This window comes from Schistocerca nitens, chromosome 1, assembly GCF_023898315.1.
Source record: "Schistocerca nitens isolate TAMUIC-IGC-003100 chromosome 1, iqSchNite1.1, whole genome shotgun sequence".
Taxonomy (NCBI): domain Eukaryota; kingdom Metazoa; phylum Arthropoda; class Insecta; order Orthoptera; family Acrididae; genus Schistocerca; species Schistocerca nitens.
The window spans coordinates 443,089,028-443,110,094 of record NC_064614.1 but is presented as its reverse complement, the minus strand read 5'-3'; the positions used below and the strand labels follow the sequence as shown (position 1 = coordinate 443,110,094).

At 39.1% G+C, this 21,067-nt stretch overlaps 1 protein-coding gene across 1 annotated transcript in view; it reads left to right on the top strand.

Annotated features, from left to right (window-relative positions):
- LOC126253318 (pyruvate kinase-like) overlaps positions 1–14,780 on the top strand; it is a 147,895-nt gene extending 133,115 nt beyond the window's left edge. Inside the window, exon 8 of the mRNA XM_049954612.1 lies at positions 14,706–14,780. Within this exon, the coding sequence (XP_049810569.1) occupies positions 14,706–14,780 (75 nt within the window). The remainder of the gene's footprint in view (positions 1–14,705) is intronic.
- The last annotated feature ends 6,287 nt before the right edge of the window (positions 14,781–21,067 follow it).

The following is a 21,067-nucleotide window of genomic DNA, read 5'->3' as shown; positions in this document are numbered from 1 at the left end:
TTAGTATGTCTGCCAAACAAAAATGTGCGAAATTTTGTGAAAGCCCAAACAACAGCCAAAGCTTCAAGTTCCGTAATCGAATAATTCTTTTCGGATTTAGAGAGAACACGACTTCCAAATGCAATAGTCTTCTGTACTACAACGCCGTTTTCTTCTATCTCTTGAAATAAATGTGCACCTAGGCCTTTGTATGATGAGTCCGTCGCCAAACAAAAATCTTTAGATAAATCCGGATGTGAAAGAAGTGGAGCAGCAACTAAAGCATCACGAAGTTGTTCAAATTCTGACTGAGCTTCCTCATCCCAACACCAATTAGAACTTTTTCCAGATAGTTCACATAAACGAGGTGTGGCCAAATTGTCCAGTCTAACAAAACGTCTAAGAAAATTACAAACACCAAGGAAACTACGAACATCACGTTTTGTGGTAGGAACAGCATAATTACGAATAGCATCTAGTTTCTCTGGATCGGGAAGAATACCTTCTGTAGAAATAATGTGACCGAGAAATTTCACCTGAGAACGATCAAATTCTGATTTTTCCAAGTTCACTGTCATGCCAACTCGTGCAAAAATACGTAATAATGAATCCAAAATTTTGTTGTGCTCACTCCAAGAACGTTTAGCAATAAGAATGTCGTCAACATAGGAAGTAATATTGTCACGAAGACAAACAGGTAAAATTTCATTTAAGCTACGAATGAATGCTGCTGAAGATACAGTAAGTCCAAACGGTAATTTCCGAAACTGGTAACAGTTACCAAAGGCTAAAAAGGCAGTATATTTTCTACAATCAGGGTGGAGTTCTATTTGCCAAAAACTTGCGCGCGTATCAATCGTGGATAAAACTTTAATTCCATGGAAATGTTGAAGAAGTTCATCTAAATTTTGTGGACGGTCAGTTTCAGGAATAATAATATTATTTATCTGTCTGGAATCCAGAACCAAACGAATTGACCCATCCTTTTTAAGCACGACATGTAATGGGCTGGTATAAGGGCTGACTGCTGGCTCAATAATGCCCTGATCTAACATGTATTGAAGTTCATTCTTAACCTTGTCTCTGTAAGCCAAAGGAATAGCGTACGTTTTCCCGCGAAATGGTGTGTGTTCTTTTACTTTAAATAAATATTGTAAGCCTTGTATAGTTCCTGTGTGATGACTAAACACTGTAGCATGTGAAGTCAAAATGTGGTGCAGCTCTTCTTTTGCAACGTCATCTGGCACTTCGGCTTTCTTAACCTTTTCATTAATTAATTCTTCGCTACTAATTATATCCTCCATCGCGTCTCTGTATCTATTGTCATTGTCGTGAATAAACACACTGTCGTCATAATGCTCAACGAAAGCATCAGAAGTAAGAAACCTTAAACATTTTGTATCTGATTCAGATCTTGCTAAACACTCGAAAAATTTCAAACATTTCGGCATTCCGGCAACAGTCAAATTCACACTTCCTTCTTTAAAGTTCAAAATTGCCTTATATGTGTTAAGAAACTCCATACCTAATATAATCTGTGTACTGAGTAATGGAACAATAATAAAATTAGCAGACAATTCGTATCCTTGACAAATAAAATTTAGGTTGGTCTGTTGTTTAACTTCCACACCTTTTCCAGAAATCGCTCCTCGAATTGTAGTTTTAGAAATAGGTAACACAGGACAGGCAATAATTCTTTCACATATACGAAAAACTGATTCACTAATGACGTTCAATGGGCTCCCAGAATCTAAAACTGCAGTGAACTTATTCTTACCCACACATACTTCAATAACAGGATGTAAAAATGCGTCTACATTATTTTCCTTTTCATCTAGCAAAATGTCTCTCATGTCTTCCAGGCGTACGTAGTGTAAAGTCGTAGTGTCATTACTTTCCGAACCGTCTATATTGCTGCCAGAAGCTGAAGCTGCTAGTCATTGTCGATTGTTTGCGTCACGTCTTTGATTATTCGCGTCATTTCGCGGATCAATTTCTACTAATTGCACTTGTCTCTCTGAAGTTCTGTCACGTGGAGGATGCCAATTAGGTCCTTCCTGTCTGTTAGATGCAAATTCTTGGTTGTGTCTGTTATTAAAATTTCTGTTTTCCTGTCTGTCTGCATAACTACTTCTTGTATAATTTCGACTGTCACTTCTGAAATTATTGTTAGACCTACTACCCTGGTTATTTCTGTAGTAAGAGTTTCTATTATTGTATGAATAATTTCTGTCTTGATGATACCGATTACTGTTTCCGTATGATTGATCATTCCGGTAAGAATTACCGCTATTATAATTGTCTGTGTAATCTCTGTTAGAACGTCTGTTATTGTCATAAGGCTGGTATCTATTGTCTTGTCTGTTACGTCTGTCATTCTCAAAATTACCCATATAACACCCGTTCCGATCACCATCCCTTTTCTCTGAAAATCTATCGTAATTACTGTTACTGAAAAAGTTACAAGAAGTCCCGTCGTCGTTGTCATACTCAAGTTCTTGCAATAAAGTCTTAAAAGTCTCGATGTCGTCTTTACATCTTCCAGCTAAAGCAATTTGTCTTATGGATTGTGGCATCTTAGTTAAACAAATGCGAATTAATTCAGTCGGGCTATAAGGGTTGGACAAGAACTGATTCTTTCGAATCATGTCTTCAAAGTATTCTGCCGGCGTGCGGAACTCAGACTGTTTGAAATTACGCTGCATAATAAGACTGTGTTTGACTCTGTCTTGCGTGTTTTCGGACCAATATGCCGATAGAAATGCATGATAAAAATCATTCAGATTATTACAATCTCTAATGAGTGCACGCATCCGCGTCGCCGGTTCGTTTTCTAAATATCCACACATAAATTCCAGTTTGTGACTTAGTGGCCAATTTGGTGGGAGTGCATACATAAATTGATCTAACCATGCACATGGATGTATGTCATTCTTAGAATTGCGGAAGATCTTAAATTTCCGAACAGTCAAAAAGTGTTTATAGTCAAAGTTTTCGCCTCCTGGCGACAAAGACCTACCGCGTCTGTCCCAGTCCCAATGTCGATTACTGTCAAGTTCGCGCGCCTGGCGCTCTCTTGTTGCATCCCGTAAATGAAACAAATTACTTTCTTCAAACCCCTCTGCTACCTGTGATTCTAAATTTCTTTTGCTGTCTTTTCCTACAATTTCACCTTCGATTTGTTTGACTTGCTTTCGTAATGCCTCTACTTCCCTTTTAACGCGTTCATTAAACTTTCCCTGATTTTCAACATGCTTATTTATGTTCTGGTACTCTTCGGTTTCTGCAAATGGTAATGGAGCTGTATCATCCGAATCTCTGTCCCCATGTAAACTAAGATTTGTCAATTTATCTGAAATTTCCTCAACTCTTTCCGATAAGTCACCTATTTTTTCTCTCTGTTTACCTACGTCTTCCGTAAGTGTCGCGACTCGGGTTTCAGTGTTGACACATTTGGTAGTTAACTGTTCATATTGTTGTGTTAGGTTATTTATTCTGTCATTTGGTACGGATTCCTCGATTCTCTCAAATATCTCTTCCTTATCGTGTGCACGTTGTAAATTTAACTCTGAAAATTTTTGTACTATCACGCGATCTCTTTCTTCCTGTTCTCTATCCTGTTCCCTTTGTCTAATCTCTACTGCAACTAATCTACTATTGTGAGTATTCAAAATTGGTTGTACTTCTTCTCTGATTTCTCTCTTTAATTCATCTTTCATATTTTTAAAACAAGTCCCTATTCGTGAATCTAACCGTGTTTCCATTGTTTCCATCTGTGTTTTTAATTCAGATCTAAACTGTGTTTCCATTGTTCCCATCTGTGTTTTTAATTCAGATCCCAAATTTAATATTATACCCATCAACTGCTCCATTTGATCTGGTTCGAAATTCTTTTCGCCCCTATCATTTCTCGCAAAACCAGTTTCCTTCGTCATAGCTGTATAGCCATCTGTGTTCGATACTATTCCAGAATCTTCTGTCGTTAGTCTCGAATTCTGAAAATTTTCTAATTGTGAAAAGTTTTGAATTGGTTCCGGACTATTTTCCCGACTTATTACATTGTTTTCCACTTCATTATTCAACATACTGTTCTCTTGTGTTGGCGAGTTCGCCATGTCAACAATTTCATCATTCTCACTATTCATCATTTTTGCCTTTTTCATTGATCGCGTAATCATTTACAAAACAAACAAAACTCGTCACTGTACGAAAATTACACACAATGACTCTTTATCATCAACAATACCATTCACTCGAAATGTTTCCCTCAAACACGATTAACGAACAATTGAAATAATTGCACTAAATCGTCAAACGCGTATACAAGACAACAAATCAAATTCAGAGAAAAAATACCATTATAAGAATGACAATTACCAAATCTACACATGCAAAACAGACTATAATTACTAAACTACAAGTTACTACAACAATGCTACTGTCTACTATTTTTACAATCAAAAGATTCCAAGGGACGATCCGAAGCAGTGGTCGCCACGTGCATGGGGGCTTAATTCTATGTAATGCAAATAATTTTAATTTCTGCTTTTGTAGCTGTCTGTCCGTTTACGAAGTCTCGTAACGGTTGGCCCTGACTAGTATTATTACGCTATCTGACTGCATAGAACAACAACAAGGAATGAAATGGAAATTTTCATTAACACAATTAATTAATTAATTAATTAAGTCCCCAGCAACTATAAAACCTACGAAACCAAAGCACAAGTATCACTGTTCTGTGTGTGGGAGTGTGACTCAACGTACACATCTGGCACGGTTCTTCTTCAAAAGACAAGAATTTCAAATACCATTTATACTGAATTAATTAAAGAAAATACAAATACCATAATTACTCAAGAGAACCACAATTACACTCTAATCCGAGAACACAAGCCAGATGCTTTGTTGACTGAACCTGTAATGACACATTATTTAAAACATGGAAATAATGAAAAATAAATCAAGTTTCGTTACCTTCATATATTGACCAAAATCACTCTAATCATTACAATATATCTCCACACCGACTCACTATTACCACATCTCAACAAGAACCTTTCAGCATCACATCTCAGCAAGCACTCCCTACTAGCACATCTGAATACGAACTGACTACTACGAGTCCTGGACAAGCACTGCCCACTACGACATCCCAATAATCACTTCCCGTGGAGGCGGCGGAACAATGCTCTCTAGCGATCTCTGTCGCTGTGGCTCAGTGTAGCCACCTTTCAATCTTTTCACAGACGCACGAATCTCTGTTAGCCTTTGCTTGTCGACATCTGTGTGTTCTCTTTTGAACCGAGAGTGCAACAGCCTCTACTTCCTCAGCATCTTCCGAATTTAGTTATTAACGGTAATGAGTCTTTTCCAGCCTTGATCCACTTACTACGCTCATAACTCTCCAGAACACTATTTACAATCTGCTTAAACTTTGTTAATAATCCCTCTGTGTCCATCTTACCTGAACTAAGTAACGTCATTTCACCCTCTAAGTGAGATGATAACAACTACTTATCTTCTCTGTCTAGCAGAAACATTTTCCTAGTCTTCTTGACTGATTTATTAACTTGGTATAATGACATTTTGATCGCTAATCCCAGTTTCTATACTGACATTGTCGATAAGATCAGGCCTATTTGTATCTACAAGGTCTAAGAGATTTGCACTGCGTGTGGGCTGCCGAGCTAGGTGCTCGATACAGGTTTCAGAAAACGTGATCAATGTTATTTCGCACGACTGTCTGTTTGTACCCCCTGCAATGAATACATAGACATCACAGCCTATACTTGCTAGGTTCGACTCCAAGTAGTATTGCAGATCTGGGTATTTATTCCCTACTGACCCTAGACTTTCTTTGAATCACTCTACAACTGCCACAGCGGAATCAGATGGCCGGTAAAAACATCCAGCAATTAACTTGGTTTCATCTATGCCTGTTATACATGACCAGATGACTTCACTGTCGCACTCCACTTTGACCTTGACAGAGACAATATTTTTGTCAACTGCAACGAACACTACCCCTCCTATGGCTACTAACCTGTCTTTCCGATTTTGAGAAAACTGGTGCACTTTGACATCTGTGTGAGACGAACAATACTCTAAGACAAATAGGATGCCGTGAATTAAAAAAAAAAACTATCCAATATATGTGATGAATATCGATTTAATTAATTTGAATGAATTGTTTATATCAACATGGTGTTAGCAACACATTAGTTAAGGGGGTTGTGTGTGCGAGTGGGTGACATGGAGCAGAACAGCAAGTTACGTGAGGAGAAATGATTCGAAAACTATACCAGAAAATGGTGGGAGGACATAACTGATTACTTAATTTCCTATCATAGGCGGTACAATAGTTTAAGTGCTGTGACATGGAAAAACACTTAACAAAACAATAGGTTAAGGGCTGACAAAGACCTGAACATTAGGTTTAGACACCCAGAGTACAGTGCCTAACATTAGGTTATGCAACATGTTTGCCCCATGTAATTGCTTCTTGCAAGACGTACATGTTTCGAAACAGCACAGAATGATGAGCAAGAGAAATCCAACTGCCAAAAAATGAATTTTTTTATAAATAAACAATGTACCCTTTTCATATATTCCATATACTACCTTGAATCGTCTAAAACAGTATTCCATACACAGCAAACGATTTCCCTCCAAATGAATGATGAACTGAGTGTTTTTCTTACCATTTTCTGGGAGGGAGGAGAGGGGGTGGGGGTTTACCAGATGGGGTGAGGTTAATTAATTGATCAACTTAATTAAGCAGTCAATCAAATAGATAAGAGTGAGGGGGGCTATTCTAATAACTCAGACCTGAAAGCATAGCTGGCTGGGGTGGCCGAGAGGTTCTAGGCACTACAGTCTGGAACTGAGCAACCGCTATAGTCACAGTTTTGAATCCTGACTTGGTCATGGATGTGTGCGATGTCCTTAGCTTAGTTAAGTAGTTCTAAGTTCTAGGGACTGATGACCTCAGAAGTTAAGTCCCATAGTGTTCAGAGCCATTTGAACCTTTTGAAAGTATAGCTGTAGCAGTGAGGGGAGGGGGAGTAGGAGTTGGAGGGGTGGGGGAACAATAGGTTAAGTGCAGTGACATGGAATACCACTTAACAGGACAATAAAATAAGTACCTGTCAATAAAAGGAGAACAATAGAATTGCCTCTGAGTGCATACCTACCCTTGATGTAGGCAACCCACACTAACAAAATGTGCCAGCATCCCCTTCCTGAGGGGGGAGGGGGTGGGTGACCATAGATTAAGTGCAGCGACATGGGAAAGTACTTAGCAGAACAATAGGTTAAGTACCTGTCAATCAAAGAAGAACAATAGGTTGACATGGAGAAGCACTTAACAGAACAATAGGTTGACATGGAAAAGCACTTAACAGAACAATAGGTTTGCCCCTGAGTGTATACCTACCTCTGATGTAGGCAACCCGCACTAACAAAATGCACCACAACATACTCTGTCCCTCTACTGTTGAGTGCTATGAATATTTTTACGTGTTTGTTTTCATCTTTGCAAAAGCATGAGTGAATTTTAAAATTAAGGAACTCTTTTTTACGCAGAATTCGATGCTCTACAACTTTTCTGCATGAAACTTTACATTTGGAGTAGTCATTTTTTATTTATTTATTTATTTACTGTTCCGTGGGACCAAATTAAGGAGAAGTCTCCATCGTCATGGAACGAGTCAGTACATGAAATTATAACACGATATTAGAAACAGATAAAATGAAATATAAAAAAAAACATATTCAGGTGACAAGTAGTAAGTTTAAATAACGAAAATCAACAATGTAACACTGGAATTTGCTTAATTTTTTAGCTCTTCCAGGAGCTACTCGACAGAATAGAAGGATTGAGCCATGAGGAAACTCTTCAGTTTAGACTTAAAAGAATTTTGGCTACTGCTAAGATTTTTGAGTTCTTGTGGTAGCTTATTGAAAATGGATGCAGCAGAATACTGCACTCCTTTCTGCACAAGAGTCAAGGAAGTGCATTCCATATGCAGATTGGATTTCTGCCTAGTATTAACTGAGTGAAAGCTGCTAACTCTTGGGAATAGGCTAATATTGCTAACAACAAACGACGTTAAAGAAAATATATACTGTGAGGGCAATGTCAGAATTCCCAGACTATTGAATAGGGGTCGACAAGAGGTTCTCGAACTCACACCACATATAGCTCGAACAGCCCGTTTTTGAGCCAAAAATACCCTTTTTGAACCAGAAGAATTACCCCAAAAAATAATACCATACGACATAAGCGTATGAAAATATGCGAAGTAGACTACTTTTCGTGTTGAAGTGTCACTTATTTCAGATACTGTTCTAATGGTAAATAAAGCAGCATTTAGTTTCTGAACAAGATCCTGGACATGGGCTTTCCACAACAGCTTACTATCTATCCGAACGCCTAGGAACTTGAACTGTTCCGTCTCGCTTATAATATGCCCATTCTGTCTGATCAAAATATCGGTTCTTGTTGAATTGTGAGTTAGAAACTGTAAAAACTGAGTCTTACTGTGATTTAGCATCAAATTATTTTCCACAAGCCACGAACTTATTTCATGAACTACATTATTTGATACTGTTTCAATATTACACACAAGATCCTTCACTATCAAGCTGGTGTCATCAGCAAACAGAAATATTTTTGAATCACCTGTAATACTAGAAGGCATATTATTTATATAAATAAGAAACAGCAGTGGCTCGAGCACCGACCCTTGGGGAACGCCCCACTTAACAGTGCCCCATTGGGACTGAACATCACTACCACTCTCAAAATTGCGGAGAATTACCTTCTGCTTTCTGTTCTTAAAGTAAGAGGCGAACCAATTGTAAGCTACTCCCCTTACTCCATAATGGTCCAACTTCTGCAGTAATATTTTGTGGTCAATACAGTCAAAAGCCGTCGTTAAATCAAAGAAAACACCTAGCGTTCGCAACCTTTTATTGAATCCGTCCAAAACCTCACAGAGAAAACAGAATATAGCATTTTCAGTTGTTAAACCATTTCTAAAACCAAACTGAACATTTGACAGCAAATTATGTGAATTTAAATGCTCCAGTAACCTTGTATATACAACCTTCTCGATAACTTTAGCAAACACCGATGGCATAGAAATAGGTCTAAAATTGTCAACATTATCAATGTTTCCCTTTTTATAAAGTGGCTTCACTACCGAGTATTTTAATCGGTCAGGAAACCGACCACTCCTAAAGGAAAAGTTACAGATATGGCTAAGTACTGGGCTAACATACATAGAACAATACTTCAGTATTCTGCTAGATACCCCGTCATATCCATGAGAGTTCTTGGTCTTTAGTGATTTAATTATTAACTCAATCTCCCTCTTGTCAGTATCATGGAGGAGCATTTCAGGTAACATTCTCAGAACACTTCTTTCTAAGAGCGCTATATGATTCCCTGTTGGGACTAGGTTTCTATTTAGTTCACCTGCTATATTCAGAAAGTGATTATTAAATAGTGTACATATATGAGACTTATCAGTAACACGGACATTCCCACTACACACTGATTCTATGTCCTCGACCTGTCTCTGCAGTAACACGGACATTCCCACTACACACTGATTCTATATCCTCGACCTGTCTCTGCAGACCAGCCACTTCCTTTACGACTGACCATATGGTTGTAATTTTATCCTGAGACTTAGCTATTCTATCTGCATACCACATACTTTTTGCCTTTCTAATAACATTTTTAAGCACCTTACAATACTGTTTGTAATGGGCTGCTGCATTTAGATTTTGACTATTTCTATCGTTTTGATATAATTGCCACTTTGTTCTACAAGATATTCTTATCCCTTTAGTCAGCCACCCAGGCTGCCTGTTTGTGCTAGTACCCTGTTTTGAACGTTCTAACGGAAAACAACTTTCAAAGAGCATGAGGAAAAGGATTATATTTATCATCTACTGTGTCAGCGCTATAAACATCTTGCCACTCTTGTTCTTTGATGAAGTTTACAAAGGTCTCTACAGCAACTGGATCAACTTTCCTAAACAGCTGTTGACTATATTTAACACGTGATGCAGCACAAAAATCTTTTAGAGTTAAAATTTGTGCATCATGATCTGAAAGGCCATTCACCTTTTTGCTAACAGAATGCCCTTCTAGTAATGAGGAATGAACAAAAATGTTGTCTGTGGTTGTTCTACTGTTCCCTTGCACTCTCGTTGGAAAGAATACGGTTTGCATAAGATTACATGAATTAAGGAGGTCTACCAGCATCCTCTTCCTTGCACAATCACTTATACAATTAATATTGAAGTCACCACATATAACTAACTTTTTGTATTTCCTATAAAGTGAACCAAGAATCTCCTCTAGCTTTAGCAAAAATGTTGTGAAATCGGAGTCTGGGGATCTATAAATAACAACAGTTAGAAGTATAGCTCCGTTAAATTTAACCACACCTGCACAACATTCAAACACCTTTTCAGTGCAGTACTTTGAAACATCAATTGACTCAAATGGGATGCCGTTTTTCACATACATGGCTACTCCCCCACACCGCAAACAGCTCCTCGAAAAGCTGCCAGACAATCTGTATCCTGGTAAAGGAAGCCTCTGAATTATCTCCTTATTTAAGAAGTGTTCAGATATACCAGTAATTTCAGAGTCAACATCTATAAGCAGTTCACTAACTTTATCTCTAATACTTTGTATATTTTGATGAAATATACTAATTCCCTCATTACTCGGATACCTAAGCTTTTTCAAAAGTGGTTCCTTAGTTAGAGAGACTTCCCTTAAGCAGGAATACCTATTCTGAATTACACGTGTTGGAACACGAAAATAACTAACTTTTCCGCCAAATTGATAAAAACTGCCTACTTTTACGATCGATTCAGACTATACGACTGGACAGATTTTAACTTTTAAGTCTGTCATTCCACGCAAAATTTTATGCTCTTTCAGTTTGGTGCTTTGTGAATTTTCTGTAGGATGTATTGTTTTCGATTAGCGCAATAAGCAAAGCAGTGATATGGTTTTTCGGCCTTCAGAAGTTTAACACAAGCTGGAAATAGTTACAAACTCATTTAATTCTTATTTGGAATGCCCAACATCGATTTAAATTATCTCTAGCTAGTGCTTATTTATTGGATAGCAACAGTCTATCTAGCCCACACTACTAGACAGCCATTTCTTATGTTGTTGTTGTTTGGCCTTCAGTCTGACAACTGATACGATACAGCTCTCCATGCTACTCTATCCTGTGCAAGCCTCTTCATCTTCAAATAACTAATGCAACCTACATTCTTCTGAACCTTCATTTCTTGGTCTCCCTCGATGATTTTTACCCCTTCCCCCCCCACTTCCCTCGAACACCAAATGGTGATCCTTGATTGCTCAGAATGTGTCTTATCAACCAATCACTTCTTCTAATCAGGTTGTACCACAAATTCCCTTTCTTCCCAGTTCTCTTTAGTACTTCCTCACGAATTATATGATCTCTCCACCTAACCTTTAGCATTCTTATCAAGAGTACATTTCAAAAGTTTCTACACTCTTCTTGTTTAAACGGTTTATCATCCTTGTTTGACTTCCATACATAGCTACACTTCATACAAATACTTTCACAAAAGACTTCCTAACACTTAAATCTAGATTCAATGTTAACAAACTTCTTTTCTCCAGAATCGATTTTCCTGCCATTGGTAGTCTGTAATGTATATCGTCTCTATTTGGCCAGCATCAGTTATTACTCTGCCCAAATAACACAACTCATCTACTATTTTCAGTGCTTCCTTCCCTAATATGATTCTCTCAGTATCACCTGATTTAATTCGACTATATTCCAACATTCTTATTTTGCTTTTGTTGATATTCATCTTACATCCTCTTTTCACATTACTGCCCATTCCGTTCAACTGCTCATCCAAGTCCTTTGTTGTCTGTGACAGAATTACAGTGTCATTGGCAAACGTCGAAGTTTTACTTCTTCTCGCTAAACTTTAATTCCTACTCCATATCTTTCTTTTGTTTCCTTTACTGCTTACTCAATGTACAGATTGGTTAAAACTGGCAATATGCTACAATCCCCTCTCACTCCCTTCTCAACCACTGCTTCTCTTTCATGTCCCTCATGTCTCATAACAGCCGTTCTGATTCCTGGAGAAGTTGTAAATAGCCTTTCACTCCCTGTGTTATATCTGTGCTGCCTTCACAATTTCGAAGAGTGTATTTGTCACCATTGCCAAAAGCTTTCTCTAAGTCCACATATAGTATAAATGTAGGTTTGCCTTTCCTTAACCTATCTTCTGAGATGGACATAGGGTCAGTACTGCCTCACGTGTTCCATTTCTCCGGAATTCAAAATGATCTTCTCCGAGGTCGTCTTCTACCAATTTTTCCATTCTTCTGTAAATGATTCGAGTTAGTATTTTGCAACAATGACTTATGAAACTGATAGTTCGCAAACCTGGTAGCACCTGCTTCTTTTGGAATTTGAATTATTACATTCTTTTTCAAGTCTGAAGTTATTTCGCCTGTCTGAAACATCTTGCACAGCAGATGGAAAACTTTTGTCATGGCTGGCTCTCCCAAGGTTATAAGTGGTATTGATGGAATGTCGTCAAGTCCCAGAGCCTTGCTTCGACTTAGGTCTTTCAGTGCTCTGTCAAATTCTTCATGCAGTATCATATCTCCCATCTAATCTCCTTCTATGTTCTCTTCCATTTTTATAATATTGCTTTCAGGTTCATCTACCTTGTATGGAGTCTCTACATACTCCTTCCACCTTTCAGTTTTCCCTTCTTTGCTTAGAACTGGTTTTCCATCTGAGCTCTTCATACACATACAGCTGCCTCTCTGTTCTCCATACGCCTCTTTAATTTACCTGTAAGCGATATCTATCTTTATTCTAGTGAAATATGAATCTAAATTCTTACATTTGTCATCTAGGCATTCCTGCTTAGCCATTTTTCACTTCTCAGTCTCATTTTTAGGCGTTTTTATTCCCTTTCGTCTTCTTTATTTGCCGCATTTTTATATTTTCTCCTTTTATCAGTTGAATTCTGTATCTCCTGTTTTATCCAAGGATTTCTATTAGGCCTTCTCCTTTTACCTACTTGATCCTCTGCTGCATTCACTATTTGATCTCTCAAAGCTACCCATTCCTCTTCTACCATATTGCTTTCTCTTGTTCTAGTCAATCGTTGCCTAATGCTCCCTCTGAAACTCTCAACAATCTCTGGTTCTTTCAACCTATCTGGTTCCCATCTTCATAATTTTCTACAGTTTTGCTCTTTCTTCAGTAATAAAATACACTGCATTACCAATAAATTGTGGTCAGACTCCACATCTGACCCTGGAAATGTCTCAAAATTTAAAATCTGGTTCCAAAATATGTGCTTTACCATTATGTAATGAATCGGAAAGCTTCCGGTGTCTCCAGGTCTGTTCCACGTATACAACCTTCTTTCGTTACTCTTGACCCAAGTGTTAGCTACGATTAAATTATATTCTGTGCAGAATTCTACCAGGCGGCTTCCTCTTTCATGCCGCGTGGGTTTAGCCGAGCGGTCTTAGGCGCTGAAGTCATGGACTGTGCGGCTGATCCCGGCGGAGGTTCGAGTCCTCCCTCAGGCATGGGTGTGTGTGTTTGTCCTTAGGATAATTTAGGTTAAGTAGTGTGTAAGCTTAGGGACTGATGACCTTAGCAGTTAAGTCCCATAAGATTTCACAATCATTTGAACATTTTTTTCCTGTTTCATCCCCTTCCCATAATCCATATTTACCTACTATTTTTCCTTCTCTTCCTTTTCCTCCTCTCGAATTCCAGTCCCTCATCATAATTAAATTTTCGTCTCCCTTAACTATCTGAATAATTTCTTCAATCTCACCACGCATCTTCGATCTCTTGCGTCACTCATAATAAATTCCTTCAGTAATCAACATAGTTCTGTACAGGGTTAGGCAGCTAAGACAGCCTACCCCAAATATATCCAGAATGAACAAATGTGCTGAGATATAGTTTACGCACTAGTAGTGGGCACTGCGGAAAGTTCCCTGACGTTCGCAAGTAATTCTTGTCGTTTGTAGTCGCCGACTTCTGGTTTTAATGGAACTATACAGTTTTTTCAGTGTCATTTGAAAGCAACGATATAACATACAGGGGACTTGATCAAATAGTATGAATATAACAGCGCCGCAAGCCAGTCTTTCCGCCAGGAGAAGAGCTGCCACAAGCTTCTGGTCTGGTAACCCTCCACCCGACGCAATCAGCCTGACTGACACAGCACACGCGTTTTTGTTGCCCTCTCTCCAATTAGATGGCGTGGGATTTCCCCGCCATTATACCTTCCTATCTTCAGTAGGTGCTCACAACATTAGTTTTCGCGCAGCTTTCTTGGAAAGCAGATTTGACATTAGTGGCCTCACTAGGTCATTTCGCATGACTGCGTCTCAATTACGGAGGTGTGTATGTTTAGTTTTTTTTTTTTCATCAGAGCTGCTATTTTGCTCACTTGATGGGTGAGTAGTGTGAATTTTCTGAATATTTTGCGAAAATACGTATAGTATATTGAGCTGTCCTTTCAGGCACATTGCGCCCGAATACGTAATTAGCCTGCTGTCTTCTCTTTTACACTCCACATTCTCCACAGATATGGATGGCTTGGAATTATTACGATTTGTCTAACCCACGTCAGCTCGAAGAAATACGGCTTTGCAGATCTGCAATGACGAGGAAGACCACATTGTATCTAAAGTTCTTGGTGATGAGAGTGATAATCGTTCACAAGACTAGGTGGAAGAACGTGAAGGCGACTATGTGACGGAAGAACTTGATGGGTGAGTAGTGTGAATTTTCTGAATATTTTGCGAAAATACGTATAGTATATTGAGCTGTCCTTTCAGGCACATTGCGCCCGAATACGTAATTAGCCTGCTGTCTTCTCTTTTACACTCCACATTCTCCACAGATATGGATGGCTTGGAATTATTACGATTTGTCTAACCCACGTCAGCTCGAAGAAATACGGCTTTGCAGATCTGCAATGACGAGGAAGACCACATTGTATCTAAAGTTCTTGGTGATGAGAGTGATAATCGTTCACAAGACTAGGTGGAAGAACGTGAAGGCGACTATGTGACGGAAGAACATAGTGAAGATACTCCTGAAGATAAAGAAGTAAGAAACAACAAAACAAGAAACTTTTATTTGGGAAGAGGTAAAAAGATAGTGTGGGCCAAAAATCTATCTGGGAAAAGATATCGTATATGATCTCACAACTTCATCACTCATCTTCCCGGAGGCATAGGAACTGTTAAGAACGGTAAACGTGGGTTGAATGCTGGAATAATTTAGCCACTAACGACATTCTTGAAACAATCAAATGGTTCAAATGGCTCTGAGCACTATGGGACTTAACATCTGATGTCATCAGTCCCCTAGAACTTAGAACTACTCAAACCTAATTAACCTAAGGACATCACACACATCCATGCCCGAGGCAGGATTCGAACCTGCAACCGTAGCGGTCGCGCGGTTCCAGACAGAAGCGCCTATAACCGCTCGGCCACACCGGCCGGCTTGAAACAATCGTCAAATACACCAAACAAATACAATGATACTGTCAAGGATCGTTTCTCCAGAGAGAGAGAAAGAGAGAGAGAGAGAGAGAGAGAGATATCAGTTCCACAGACGTAAATGAACTAAGAGCTTTTATCAGCTTGTTTTACCTAGAAGGTGCATACAGAGGCAATCGTCAAGTCTGGAGGAACTTCGGGGGACTGAAGGAGATGGCGATGAAAAATTTGGTCTCATGATGAATCTCAAATGATTTAACAGTCTGACACGTTCCCTTTGTTTCGACGACGAAACTACCAGAGCCTAACGAAATGGCTATGACAGGCTAGCTCCTATCCTTGAAGTTCTCGAAAAGATCGTGAAAAATTGTCAAAAGAAGTATTGCTTCGGATATAAAGTCACAATAGACGACATGCTTCCAGCTTTTCGTGGCAGATGTGTTTTTCGGCAGTACGTACCCTCAAAACCAAACAAACATTTTGCTCTTGTTGATACTAAAATGGTATAAAACATTTTGCTCTTGTTGATACTAAAATGGTATAGACAGTCAACACATAAACTGAAGTTTTCAAGAGAATGGCTGAGCCTGTCTTTGGATCTGGTCGCAGTATAACTGCTGATAACTGGCTTTTTGATTCTGACCTCATCGACTATTTGAAGACAAAAATACTGCTGTATGTTGGAACTGTCAATAAAGTAAGAGACAATTGCTATCAGATTTTACTGGTGCAAAAAGGGAAGAAATAATACAGCAGTGTGTTTAGCTTTAATGATGAGAAGGTTTTGGTTTCCTACACACCACACCATAGCAGAAATGTGATTCTTGTATCTCCACTTCGTAATGACAATACCACTGATCACGAGTCTGGAGAGAAAAAATAAAACCAGAGACAGTCACTTTCTACAATTCAATAAAAGGTGGCTTTGATACTGCAGATAAAATCTGTGCTACTTACAGTGTGAGCTGAAACACAAAACGCTAGTTAATGATCTTTCTTTTTTACGATGTTGAATGTGAGTGGTACCAGCTCCCAGGTCATTTACCTTGGAAATCAACTGAAGAAAATGCGTAGAATAGTGTACCTATAACCGCTGGCACATCATCTTTTTATTTGAGGGCTACGCAGCAAAAGTATGAAGAAGATTAGAATCCCCTCCCTCTTTCAAAGCTGACTCAAAAGATTTATCCCCACGGAAGACGGAGAGAAATCATCACCTCCCCACACCCCAAAAGACGTAGATGTACCACCTGCACTGCTGAAGAACGTCAAACTACGAATGTAAAAATTTCCATAATGCGATCTGCTTATTCCATGCAAATATGGTCTGTCAATTTCGCTTCTCTGTTTGCCAATGTGCTTCTTCTGGTAATTCTGAGTGATTGTGAAAGCCACCAGTACCAAAAGAGTGACTTAAAATTGGAGTTTCTTTGCATAAATTTACTGTTTAGTAAACATTATGTACTGAAAACTATAGCTGTTCGGTGCTGGTTTCAAAGTTTCGAATTCTTTTGTGTTTAGAAGAATTTTAGAATTCATTTTCATATGCTTTGTTTCTACACATTCCCATAAAGCCACTGACTACGTTTTGAGGCACTAACGTTGAAAATATGAGATAATAGGTGATTTCAAAAGCTGTGCCTGTCAGCTTCATTACGGCCGAACCTGGGAGTTCCAGAATTGCGCCTGATTAGGGTTAAATCAAAAGAGGGCAAGCACGTAACTCAGTTACGGCTCGCGTGTTTACTGTCATGGCTGCCACACCAAGTGCTCAAAACGTTGACGCTGAGCACTGCTGCAGGTTATAAAATGCTTCTGAAGAAACAGTACCGCATGATGAATTTCATCTGGAGTCAGCGGCAGCGCAGGATCGTCGTATAAGGCATTTCATGCATTTGGGAGTCATCTGTGTTTCCTAACAGACCTCTTGTTTCAAATTTCGTCACAGATAAAGTATAGAAACGTTAACTTTGATGAGTGTGCAGACCATTTTGCGTTTTCTAAACGACCGTTCCGATGCTCTCCAAATGTTTTCTTACGAGGGTTTGTCATTAGACATTGTATGTGCGGAATGAGAGGGTCATCCTTCATGTGTTGGTACCACAATGATTGACTTACGTGTGATGGAATGTCTCCCAATAAATACGGCAGCGTCACATCTTAGGAACTCGAGATACTTGACAACACTTAGATTCCTATCAATAGAACATGGTCCAGTGATGCGGATACTGAAACACGGGTACCAAACGTTGACAGATCAAGAGCGTTGCTTTTATACACGTCCTTTTTGAGTCAGCGCGAATTTTCAACCGACGGTTAGTGTATATTGCGAAGATTGACCTGCACATCTTTTGTAAACGATGCTTCTTCGTTAAAAAAGATTTTACATAGACATGCCGCATTACTTCGCACTTTTCGTAGATAACGTTCCGAAAACTGTGACCAGTTTTGGAAGACATTACCATGAAGCTGTAGATGCAACGAAATGAGAAGAGGATGAAACGCTATATAATGTTTGGTTGATCCGTCTCGTACATCCGAGATGCCTCTTAGTGACATTTGCATTGTGTGTTACTTCTGCTTGAAATGTTAGTTCACTTCTTTCATCAGTTGTCCTTCTTTCTGCTTGGCTTAATTAATAATAATGAGCGTATGGCAATGGTGGCCGGGGAACCCCTTGCGGGGCGGTTCGGCCGCCGCTCCACAAGTTCTTTAATGCCACTACGGCGACTTGTGAGTCAATGAGGATGAAAGACACACAACACCCAGTCATCTCGAGGCAGAGAAAATCCCTGACCCCGGCGGGAATCGAACCCGGGACCCCGTGCGCGGGAAGCGAGAACGCTACCGCAAGACCACGAGCTGCGGACTTGGCGTAATTTATTCTCCACCTTTCCAGTTTCTAGAACATTTTTATAATGTTTGCAAAGACAGATCGTGAGTGCTTGACACAATCTTCAAACTCTTGAGCATACAACCCCCCCGCTGCTCTAATACAATCGGGCATTCTCCATAAACGGAACTCACTTTTTCGATTGTCATGTACATTGTAGATGTCTCAATAGTTGTACGAGCAAGTTACCTGATTGGTACAGTAGCAGAAAACAAGCTGATATACTTCAAGCGCCAAGATATTCACAAGTACGTGAGTTACACGTTTCCTGAAATTTTGTATAATAAGGCAGACGTTTGTGAAACCTCCTCTACAGACGGCGGGGCAGTGGTTTGCGGCTATGTTATCTTGATACTAATTTGAGTAAATCCCATGCATATTATGTCGTTGAAGTTCTCTGGAGAGCTTCTTCCACATTCAAGAGACAAAGTGTATAGTTCCATTAAGAAAAAAAATGAAGTTGGTGTCATAATTCGGCGACTATATACGACAAAAATGACTTGCTAACGTCCGGAAATTCGCCATATTTTCGCTATAACTCGTCGAAAACGGCACCTCAACACATTTATTCTTCTGGATATGTATTTGGATGGCCTGTCTTAGCTGTCTCATTCTGTGTATCCGAAAATTTTTCTGAAGACTTGTCTAGGTCAAAATAGGACTATTATCTGTCGGTAAACACGAGGGCGTTTTGAAAAGTAATGACTGTGAACTTTTTAAGTTAAAACTCTTAGAGTTCATAAAATAAAAGGAAAGTTGCACATTTTTATTCTTCAGGTCTACATATTTGCAGCCCTCTACCGATAGAGAACGCGGAATTGAAACGTGTAAGAATTTCGCACCACTCACGATTGTTGCGATATCTACAATAACCCTGCGCTTAGGGCTCAGAGTCATTGATTATCCTCTATACTAGTCGACCACTGTATTATTACACCTGCGAGTGAGGGGACTTCGGTCGATTTATCGTGAGTTTTTATCGTGATATTTTAGGAGAACGCTCTTGATAGTATATGCAGAGCTGTCTCGAAATCTTTCACAGTGCCATGCGTTTTCCGTGTTCAGTATTGTACTTGTTTAACGTTACCTCTCGTTTCCGATAACGGCTACACGAGGCCAAGTGGTCTGGTGGAATACTCTCGGCTTGCCCTCACCCGATTTTTGTCTGTTTTCATAACTTAAAAAACATCGTCGAGAACTTCGATTTGATAGTGATGAAACGGTGCAAGGAGAGGTGAGGGTGTGCTTCCTACAGCGAAGTTAAACATTCTACGGTGAACTGGTATCTCGTTGGGAGAAATGCGTTCGTCGCCAGGGTGACTATGTTGAGAAATAAATATGTAGACATAAAGAATAAAGATGTAGAATGGTAATAACGTTTCTTTTACCTAAAAAGCTTTAAGAGTTTTCATATAAAATATTCAGTGGCATTACTTTTCAGCGCGCCGCCGTACATTTCCGAACAGCGTAGGATAAAACCAGGCAAGTTATGTTTTGCAAGTGGAAGTTTGTGAGAGAACTAAATACACAAATAAACAAACAAAGAGTCCAATATGTTTTAAATTTCCTATTCATATCGTTTCTCAAACATTTGCCTGTCTTGCACGTTCTGATCACTTCACGTGTTTGTTCCTGCTGTTTCTGTACTTATCGATGTTTCTGTGTTTTCCCTGGCAATATAGCAATCGCCTACCGTATTATTTCTCCTTATTTTTGTTGGCAGACATGTTATTTGATCTCACCAGAGTTTGCAATGTCACCAACTCTTCAGCGTCATTTTTAATCGTTTTTATTAACCTGCTGCCTAAATATTGGTGTCTGGTGTATTAATCACTGTCACCCTCACTCAGGCTCCATTCCTATCCCTCCACTTCTTTTTGTGTGCACATGTGTAACGTGAATACCTATATGTTTCTCACACATGCATGTGTGTTTGGGGTGGGAATGGGGGGGGGGGGGGGGGAGGGGCTTCTCTCTTTGCTGACCAGAGCAGTATACTCGTATTATGAACGTGTTACGAGGTCAGCGTTAGATCGCATTTCAGTCAATATGCTATATGGTTATAGATCGTTATTTCAAACAAGGCTGGATGTATGACATTTAAAGACGGTTAAACAGGTATTTGCTGTTGATATGAATAAGTACAATGAGTAGAGTTTCCGGGTGTTTTACTAAACAGCTCGTGTTCCTTGGATGCCATTATTCTAATCCGAATGAGAATACTGGGACTTGAATACTAACGGAGGTCAATGCGACGAGGGACACGATTATCGAAAAAAAAAATATTAGTACCGTACTCGCAGTAATACGTCAGAAAAGTATGGTAATCATAAATATATCGAAATAAAGTGTCAACATCTCTTTTTGATAAAATAATTAGACTAGATGCTCTCTATCGTCTCCAATTTCTCCATCTCCGTTTCTAAAATTCGTCGATAATAGAAATATAGCCGATTTGCACACGTTTTAAATATAAGAATACAAGCGTTAAATCAAGCAATGTTTTTATTTTCTTCACAAATTGGAACTCTTAAAAATTTGGTATGTGTCATATTAAACTACAAAGCAAATTATCAGAAAAACGGCTAAGTAATACCCAAAAGCAAAATATC